Source organism: Prionailurus viverrinus, chromosome A2 (assembly GCF_022837055.1).
Source record: "Prionailurus viverrinus isolate Anna chromosome A2, UM_Priviv_1.0, whole genome shotgun sequence".
Classification (NCBI taxonomy): Eukaryota; Metazoa; Chordata; class Mammalia; order Carnivora; family Felidae; genus Prionailurus; species Prionailurus viverrinus.
The window spans coordinates 13,187,569-13,197,265 of NC_062562.1; the positions used below are offsets into that span (position 1 = coordinate 13,187,569).

Consider the following 9,697-nt stretch of genomic DNA (forward strand, 5'->3'; position numbering starts at 1 on the left):
GAGGGGTCATCTTTGCAGGGGACCGAAGCGTAGAGGGGCGCCCACGCTACCCTGCCTGACCGAGAGGGAGCTAGGGAGACCTCTTAAACCGAGATACAGGGGGTTTCAATCTGTCACCTTGGAGCGTGGCAGTTATGGAAGGCAGCAGTGTCCCTGTTTGCCCCAAGTTTTCCCACAAGAATTAGGAATTTGAGCAGCACCTACACGCACGTCTGTGCCCCCTCTCACTCAGCGCCGGGCCGAGAGGCTCCCAGTCTGGGGGAGAGAGTGCTAGATCCCCCAAGCCTGTGGATCAGGGCTGGGCCAGGAGGGGGCGAGGCTGGGGGAACCCCGAAGGGCCCCGGAAAGGCTTCCTACAAGAGACAAACCAGTTACAAAGTTACCACCCCTCTCACTTGGATGGCGAAGGACTGGATGCCACAGACCTTCCCGAGGCCTTCACCGACCCAGTCTTGTGATCCTCACGTCCCTCCACCTCCACTTTCTGGCTTCAGCACCACCACCCTCCTACCCGCCTCCGGGTTCTCAGTTACTTTTGCCTGGACTGCCCTCCCCGCTTGGTCAGCTCAAACTTTGCCTCCTTGGGGAGGCCCTCGCTGAATCCCCTGGCGAACAGAGACGCCCCAGCCCATCACCCAGTTTGTTTCCTTTTGGCCCCAAAGCGCTGGCTGAGATTCTCCAGCCTGCATACGAGGGAGGTGTCATGGCACCCCCGAGATGGGACAGGAGGTCCACCTGCCCCACCCCACCCGCTCCCCGACGGTGCCGCAGCGCAGCTCCCCCGCCCGTTCTCCGCATCCCCCGCCCCCCCTTCCCAGGCTGCCTCGCTCGGGTGACGTCAGCGACCCGGTCCCCGCCGCCGCCGCCGCCGCCGCTGCATCCTCGGTGCCTGCCAGGAGCCGGCGTCCCCCGAGCCCCTCGCGCCCGGCACGGCCATGGCTTCGGTGGCGCTGATGCCGCTCCTGCCGCTGCTGCTGCTGCTGCAGCCTCCACCTGCCACCCCCGCGCCTTCCGCCCGCGACCCCTTCGCCCCGCAACTCGGGGACACGCAGAGCTGCCAGCTGCGGTGCCGCGACCGCTATCCCGGTCCGCAGCTCTCGCAGGTGAAACGCATGCGGCGCCAGCCGGAGCACCCGAGACCTCCCTGGTGGGGGAGGGGCTGGGGATGCGGTTCCCACCGTCGGGAACGCGAGACCGGGGTTCTTCGGAGGGGGAAGGAGTCGGAAATGGGGCTTCCACAATGGGGATGGGTCCCTCTGGTGAGGGAAGGGCTGGAGTCTCTTCTGTTGAGGCGAGCGCAGGGGTCGGGTGTCCCTCCGATGGGGCTTGGGAGTTGCTCCTCCCGCGGAGGAAGGACTGGGGAGGGGGGGTGGTGGTGTTCCTCTGATGAGGGAGGGTTTGGAGATGCAAGTCCCTCTGATGAATGCGGAGCTGGGGGGGGGGGGGTTCCCCTCCAAAGGAGGGGCTGGGAGGAGGACTGAGGTGTCTTAGTCCGCTGCGCAAAGACCCTCCTCGGGGCGCCCATCCCCCACCTCCCTCAGGCCTGACGGTCCTCTTCTCCTCCTCCTCCTCCACCTAAGCGACTTCCACATCCTCCTCCCTCCCCCCCCCAGAGCTACCAGCCCTCATTCACATCCTCAGCGCCCCCCCCCCCCCACTAGCTGGATCTCCATTTTCCCAGGCCAGAAAATACGACAAAACCTCCTCCTCTTAGCCTCCTCCCTCCTTCCTGAGGCCTGAGAATCCCCCTCAATCTCTGCCCTCCTCCCTGGAGCCTTGGTGGGGGGAAGGCATTTCTCTCCCTCTTATGCATTTTACAACCATTGCCCAAACCCAGTGCCCTCCACGGTCCATCCCCCTTCTCAAGCTCCCTCCCCTTCTCTCTTCCTCAGAGCTAAGAACCCCCACTAATATTCTTAGCCTTCCTCTCCCCACCTCAATCTCTCTGGATTTGGGGGGGGGAGGAGGAGGGAGAGGACCACAAATCTTCTATCTCCTGCTCTGAGCGTGTGCTTCCAGTGCAGATCTCCTCCTGCCCCTCCCCCTGGCCTGAGCCCAGTGTCCCCTCTCCCAGGCAGAGCTGGAGGAGGAGGACCCCACGGAGTCCCCATACGAGTATGACAGGGCTGTCCTGATCAGTGCTTGTGAGCGTGGCTGCCGCCTCTTCTCCATCTGCCGATTCGTGGCCAGGAGCTCCAAGCCCAATGCCACCCAGACTGAGTGTGAAGCAGGTGAGGGCTGACTGGGTGGCCAGGGTGGGGAGGGGTGGCGGGGGAAGGGTCAGCCTTTAGTCACCCCTCCTGCCCCCTCCCCACTCCAACCCATCCCCCAGCCTGTGTGGAGGCCTATGTGAAGGAGACGGAGCAGCAGGCCTGCAGCGAGGGTTGCTGGAGCCAGAACCCGGAGCCGGAACCTGAACCCGAGCCTGAGCCAGAGCAGAAGGTGGGCACCCTCCCACCTGTGGCCCTGGGATTGTCACCACTCTTCTCTACCCCCTCCCTGCAAATCTGCACTCATATCCAGAGTCTCCCAGGCTCTGCAGTCCATTCTGGGCTTACCGGGTGCCCTCGATGGAGTCAAGTCTGGTCTCAAGCCTCAGTTATCACCTCTGTGATATGGGAAGTTCTCTCTCCTCCCACCACCTTACGAGGAGTAAGAAAACAGCCACGGTTTGTCAGTCATTTGTCCTGATCCAGGCTCAGCCATAGCCTGTCCCAAATTCCTCAGGCTACCTAGAGGCACCTGGGACAGCGCCACTCCCATTTCGTGCCTGCAAAGCAACTACCCGAGTTCATACAGTTAGGGCTGTAGGAGATGGGATTTAAAGCCAGTGCCACCAAGGCTTATGAACACCTCTCCCCTCACTCGTCTTCTGTGCTATTAGAGCTGACTTTATCGAGCACTTACTACATGCCAGGTGCTGGTCTGAGCACCTTCCTTGTGAGGAACAGGTGGCCACTGTCACGGGGGCGGGGGCTCAGAACTGAGTTTCAGGGAGGAGCAACCCCCACCCCCACTGCAGGGAGAAATAATAATTGCTCACCTGTCATGTCCATAAGTGAGTCTAGGAAACCCGATATCTGGGGAAACTAAGGCACAGGACATCATTCATCACAGCCAGAGACCCATGGACCGAGATTCCCCAGAAAGCTCTTCTCCCTTCACCCATTTTCCTCCACCCCCTCCAGGCCTTCACTGTTCATAAAAGCACACTGCACTATCATTCCTTCCTATTCTGAATTCTCTGCTGATGCTGTCAAAATAAGAAGGATGGTGGTGACAAATTTAATCATAGCATCTACTACACATTAGGCGCTTGTGCTGTACCGTTGTCTAGTTGAACTCTCCTAACAACCCCATGAGGGAAGAGAATCATCCCCATTTGAAGGTTCAGAGAGGGCAATCCACTTCTCCGAGGGCGACAGGAAGCCAAATGCAGCTCCTAAGGCCTGTGTTCGTTGTGCGAAGCCCTGTTGCCCCCAAACCACTTAGCAAATTCCAATCATAGTGAATTCTCCCAGCTCCCCTCCCATTGGTGAACGCCCTACCTTGGTGACATTTCTGTGCCTTGGGCCTTCCCTTGGCAGAGAAAGGTCCTGGAAGCTCCAAGTGGGGCCCTTTCGCTCCTGGACTTGTTTTCCACCCTCTGCAATGACCTTGTCAACTCGGCCCAGGGCTTCGTCTCCTCCACCTGGACATACTACCTGCAGACTGACAATGGGAAGGTGGTGGTGTTCCAGGTGAGGGGTCTGGCAGGGGCCACACCAGCGTGGTGGGTGGGTGATCCGGGTAAGAAGGTGGGATGCGTTGGTTCTTGGCTCATGGGATGCAAAGTCCTCAGGTGGTCAAGGTTCAGACACAGCTAGATTCAGGGGTTCACTGTCTCACTCCCCTCCTTGACTCTGCTTTTTTCTGCGATGGCTTCATTTCCAGGCAAGCTCTTCCCTCCTGATAGCTGGGTAGATGCCCAAGGCTCTAGATTATAACCTCTCTGAAGTTTTAACTAAATTGGGACTTACTTTGATTGGCCCTGGCTGGGTCATGTGACCATCTCTCGGCCAATCCCCGTGATTCTATTGGCTTGGTCAGGAGCTAAAAAGGATGGGGTCAAGATGAATTGAGATGCCCACAATAGCAGGGAACCACATCCCTGATGTCACAGCCCAGAGCCCCCACAGAAGGGTGTCCTCTCTGCACCCAGTGGAACGATGTGCCAGTTGGGCATGGGACAACGTAGCCTTCATGGGCCAGAGATGTGCTTCCCAGGGCTGACGTGGTGACTTTCTAAGTGGCTCTTCTGTGCTGTCTTGTTCGTGACCCAGACCCAGCCTGTGGTAGAGAACCTGGGGCATGAAGGGGCCCGTCTGCAGCGAGTAGAGGTGACCTGGCGGGGATCCCACCCTGAGGCCTTGGAGGTACACGTGGGTAAGTTCTGAGGCTAGACCCCTGCTCCTTCCATAGGCAGCTCCACTGCCATAAGGCATCCTCCTGGAAAATGAACCTCTAGGAATGGGGTTTCTGTCTCTCAACTCTTAGAGAATTGCTTGGTCTGTTTCCCAGGATTCCATGATCCATCTCCTAGAGTTCCATGGTCCATTTTCCCGGGTTCTGATCTATTCCAGGACTCTATGTCCCATTGCCCTAGGTCCTGGCTTCCTTTCTCCTCTCCATGGCTGCTTGGATCTCTTGGGGGAGGTCCGGGAATTGCTAAGAGCAGACCTGTCTCAGACCCTGTAGGCCCCTTGGACAAAGTGAGGAAGGCCAAGATCCGAGTCAAGACCAGCAGTAAGGCCAAGGTGGAGGCCGACGAGCTGCAGGACAACGACTTCCTCAGCTGCATGTCCCGGTGGGTGACAGGACCCCGGGGGTGGGATGGGAGTGGAGCTGGAAGGGAGGGTCTCCCAAACCCCCACTAGGACCGCTGAGCGTGCCTTCTGGGTGGGTCAGGCGCTCAGGGCTCCCTCGCTGGATCCTGGCCTGCTGCCTCTTCCTTTCCGTGCTGGTGATGCTGTGGCTGAGCTGCTCCACCCTGGTGACCGCACCTGGCCAACACCTCAAGTTTCAGGTGGGCGGGGCCCAGTGGAGGGGTGGGAGGACTGCTGCCTGGTCCTGAATTGGGCCACCCACTCTCCCCTGGAGGCAGGGTCTCCTGACTTGCTGTGTGACACTGGGCGAGTTTCTTCACTTCCTTATGAGATGGGGGGAACGATGCCAACCCATAGTTGAGGTGACCTGAGATCAGGGGTGGGAAGGAGCCTTGGCAGGGTGGGAGCTCATTAGCCCTCCCTCCATCCCTCTTCCTCCCCCTGCAGCCCCTGACCCTGGAGCAGCACAAGGGCTTCATGGTAGAGCCAGACTGGCCCCTGTACCCTCCCCCGTCGCATGCTTTTGGGGACAGCCCCCCACCCTACAAGCTGAAGCTGGACCTGACCAAGCTGTAGGTGTCCATCCACCCATGCATTGCCAAGTGCAGGGGCTCCGCGAGCCTCGCTTGCCCTGTGCCCAGGAGTCCAGGCCAGGGTGGGACCATCCTTGGGCTCCTCTACCCCGGATCCTTCTTCTTTCCCCAGTCCCACCTCCAGGCCCTGGGATTGCCACGCCCCCAATAGGGGGGTGGGATCTGGCCTTGGTTCCTCCCTGCCCCCCCCTTCCGCAGAGCGTGCTACTTCTGTCTTCTATCTTGTAGCTTCTTGAGTATTTGAGCCCCAGTTCTGTGCTGCCTTCCTCTTTCCTCTTTCCTCCCCTTTTGGGGGGTGGGGGCTGAAGGCACAGGGGAGCCACCTTGTGCTAGGGCCCCTCCTTTTACCCACCTCACCTCCGGAGATCCAGTCCCAAGAGAGGAGGCCCCTGAGAGAGGAGGTGGTGGGCAGCTCCATGCTGGGAGGGTGGCTGAGACTGGGGTTGCAGCATGGGGGTCGGGAGGAATAAACCATGTATATAAAAGATATTTTGGACTGAGCCTGCTTCTGTCTGTCTTTCCATCTGTCCTTGGGAGAATAGCCTGGGCATGGCCAGGACCCCGGTCCACTTGGAGATGGGGACAGCCCTGGCAACTCCCCGTGGCTTAAGGAAGGACAGCCCTTCTGCTGCCCAGCCCACATCACGCTTCTGACTAGGGATGTCCCTAGAAAAGTGGCTTTTGCTACCTGCTTGGCCCGGATGGGTCAGTACCCTTTCTTGCCTCCCTTTTAGGGTCCCTTCTGTGAGATGCACAGGTAGAGGCTTGAGGGGGGATGTTTGTTAATGTTGTGGCCATCAGGGTTCCATTGCCCTTTCTTTTGGGGATGGAGTTCTGCTCCACTGGGAGCAGCTTCAGGGCACTGACCTTGGGTCTTATCCCCTTCCCTATCCAAGGGATCCATCCTTGGCATGAAAATTTGTTTAATGTTTATTTATTTCTGAGAGAGAGAGAGAGAGAGAGAGAGAGAGAGAGCGCATGAGCTGGGGAGGGGCAGAGTGACAGAACGAGAGGGAGACACAGAATCCGAAGCGGGCTCCAGGCTCTGAGCTGTCAGCACAGAGCCCGACACCAGGCTCAAACTCACGGACCGTGAGATCATGACCTGAGCTGAAGTTGGACCCTTAACTGACTGAGCCACCCAGGCGCCCCCATACTTGGCACGCTTACCCCATACTTTGCATTTCAGGAGGCTTGCAGGACAAGAGCAGCCTCCCCCCATGAGGCCACAGCCATGGCTCTCCATCCTTCCTGTCCATTCTGCTGACTCCCTGAGATTCTTCCAATAAATCCTCTTTTAGCCTCAGCCAACTGGAGTCGTTTCTATTGCCGGCAACCAGAGATTGCTGGGGAGAGTTTGGGACGAGGGGTGTGGTGGTGGTCAATGGGGTGGCGGTTTCCCAGGGCTGATGGACATCTATGGGTGACAAGTGGGCTGGGGGAGGGGCTTTAGAGGGAACAAGGTGTGGGGCTGATTATCAGCCCATCCATGCTTCACCTTACCTTGTGTCCCAGGAGGTGGCGATCCACTTGGGCTCTCTGCCTTTTGCTAGAGTCACCACAGGTGGGAGGTGGGAGGAGGGAAGAGCGAGAAGTCCGAGTGTTTCTCTTCCGGTGTCGGTCTCTGTATCCCCCAACCTCCAGCCTGTGCGTGGTCACAGCTCCTCGCTGTTGCTCTCCCAGGGCGCTGCGCCACCTCCTGTCGGTTACCCAACCCTGCCCGCACCTCTGCAGATAGCCCCTTTACTACAACTCCTGAAGCATCCATTCTGAGCGGCTCCTGCCTGCACCTTCCTCCCTAACACCATGAACATCAGGACTCAACATATAGACAATTTAGCCCCCAAGGGATTGTTCTGGGTCCTGGTGGGGTTTCAAGGCAGCCCCTTGGAACGTTGCCAAGAAATGACACCTGGGCAGAGGGTAAGAAGCAACAGCAGGCCCGTGCTGCCCAGTAGAGCTTTTCGCAATGATGGAAACATTCTGTCTGCAACACCCCCCACCCACATAACGTTATGGGTCCCTTGCGATGTGGCCAGCGAGACTGAAGACTTCATTTCTCATTTAGTTAGAGTTAGTGTACATTTAAGGCTTTCCCCCTATTTTTGTGTGGTGGCAAACTATATATATCACATATTTTAATCTGATTTTAAGTGTACAATTCCGTGGCATTAGGTTCGTCGACAATGTCGTGTGACCATCACCACTATTGAAGTGGCTACTGTAGGGGCGCCCGGGGGACTCAGTCGGCTCAGCTTCTGACTCTTGATTTCAGCTCAGGTCATGATCTCACAGCTTTATGAGTTCAAACCCTGTAGCAATCAGGTTCTGCGCTGACAATGCGGATCCTGCTTAAGATTCTCTCTCTCTCTCTCTCTCTCTCTCTCAGCCCTTCCCCTGGTTGCACTTTCTCTCTCAAAATAAATAAATAAACTTAAAAAAAAAAAAGGCTACCGTAACTGCTCAGTCCAGTGCAAAGGGGACCCTAGTGGTCCTTTCCGCCTTGTCCACGGCCTCCCTTCTCACTGACGCCAAACACCTGGGTGGCATCTTGAGTCTTCCCTGTCCTCCCTCCACCTTATCCCATCGGCAGAGCCTATCTCCCCCACCCCTCCAACCCACATGCTTTTCTTTATCTCCATGGCAACCAGCAAGGTCTAAGCCGCTACCACTTCTCAACCAACCACTGCACCTGCTTCCCCTTGGGGCTCCCCGCTTCCCCTCCAGCCCCCCTCCAGGTCCATGCAGCAGCTTGGAGCTGCCAGGATAAAGCGATCTGATCCCAGCTATCACCCGCTTCTGGGGTTTCCTGCTGCCACGAGGAGTCCAAACAGCCACATGTACCATTGAGGCAACCCACCATCTGGCCCCGATCACGTCTCCCATCACTTCCGTGGAGGCTCTCCTATGCTCCAGTCACACTGCTTCTCTCTGGATCCCTGGAGCCTACCTTGTTCCTTCCCGCCCCAGGGCCTTTGCATTTGCATGTGCCTATGCCGGGAACTCCCTCATGGCCCTGCTCTGCCCAAGTCCTCATCTAAAAGGGCTCCTCCTCCGCAAAGGACATCCTGGCCTCCTCAGACTCCTCCTCCAGAAGCCCCTGTTACACCTGTGTTCAGTTCCTGCACCTGCGCTCACCACATTTCTAGTTGATGAATGATCACTTATTTCAATGTTGGCCTTCTTCAACATAATTTCATAAACTCAATGAAGGCAGCTCCTGAGGGGCTCGTGTGTGACCTGGCATCATGGAGTAGGTATTAATTGTTTTTGTTGGAATGTCTCCCTATTTCTCAGACCCCAGCCTCATCTGGTCAAGTCCCTTCCGTACATGGGGTTAGACCTTTTCCCTCCCCTGCTGATCACCACCCCCTCATCATGAGTCGTTATTGCCCTCAGACATCACCAGATTTCCTCTGTTTATCATTTATTTATTTATTTATTTTAACTTTAGAGAGGGGTGGGGCAGAGGGGCAGAGGAAGAGAGAGAATCTCAAGCAGGCTCTGTGCTCAGCATGGAGCCCGACACAGGGCTCGATCCCTCAACCCTGGGCTCATGACCTGAGCTGAAATCAAGAGTTGGACACTCAACCGACTGAGCCACCCGGGCGCCCTTATCTGCTTCTTTTTGAGATTTTTGTTTTTAAGTAATCTCTACACCCATCGCGGGGCTCGAACTCGCAACCCTGAGATTAAGAGTCACATGCTCCACCGACTGAGCCAGCCAGGCGCCCTTACCCCTGCCTAACCTTTCAAAGGCTTTCAATATTCGCCAGCCTGGCAGCCACCACTTCCTACCTTTGGGTCTGAAGACAAAATGGGTCCTACCCTCACGGTTCCCTGCAGTAACATCAGTCAACGGTCTAACCTCCGGGCCTTTGCTAGAGCTGCTCCTTCTGCTCGGAGCACCTTTGTGGATTTGGTAGGAATCTACCTGGCACCCTACGTCGCCCCCGTCTTGCTTCTGAACAGAGCCCCGGCTTGGTTTGATCAAGATTATGTGGCTTCGGGCAAGCTGAGCAGCATGACCCAAGCCTTCCCAGGCGCGGGTGGGGTTTACTGGGAGATACACACACACACACACACACACACACACACACACACGCTGTCAGCTGGGGTTGTAGAGCGGGGAGGAGGATGTGAGTCTGGAGCTGCCGAGGGCCATTTGTTACCACAGCAACAGAGCCGCCCAGAGGGACAGAGAGAGACCGTGTCTCTACACACCATCGCGGGAAGTCC

At 57.3% G+C, this 9,697-nt stretch overlaps 1 protein-coding gene across 1 annotated transcript; it reads left to right on the top strand.

The window, feature by feature from the left end:
• Positions 1-819: 819 nt before the first annotated feature.
• TMEM59L (transmembrane protein 59 like) lies at positions 820-5,939 on the top strand. Its single transcript, XM_047848796.1, has 8 exons — positions 820-1,103; positions 2,075-2,231; positions 2,333-2,442; positions 3,588-3,740; positions 4,323-4,425; positions 4,729-4,846; positions 4,948-5,065; positions 5,313-5,939. The coding sequence occupies exons 1-8, from the start codon at positions 936-938 to the stop codon at positions 5,439-5,441; spliced, it is 1,056 nt and encodes a 351-aa protein (XP_047704752.1). The 5' UTR covers positions 820-935; the 3' UTR covers positions 5,442-5,939.
• The last annotated feature ends 3,758 nt before the right edge of the window (positions 5,940-9,697 follow it).

Excerpts from the sequence above, each read along its gene's own strand:
- TMEM59L (XM_047848796.1), top strand. The coding sequence starts at position 936 with ATGGCTTCGGTGGCGCTGATGCCGCTCCTGCCGCTGCTGCTGCTGCTG. Across the intron at positions 2,232-2,332 it reads CCAGACTGAGTGTGAAGCAG|CCTGTGTGGAGGCCTATGTG; the intron begins GTGAGGGCTGAC and ends CCCATCCCCCAG. Across the intron at positions 5,066-5,312 it reads GCCAACACCTCAAGTTTCAG|CCCCTGACCCTGGAGCAGCA; the intron begins GTGGGCGGGGCC and ends CTCCCCCTGCAG.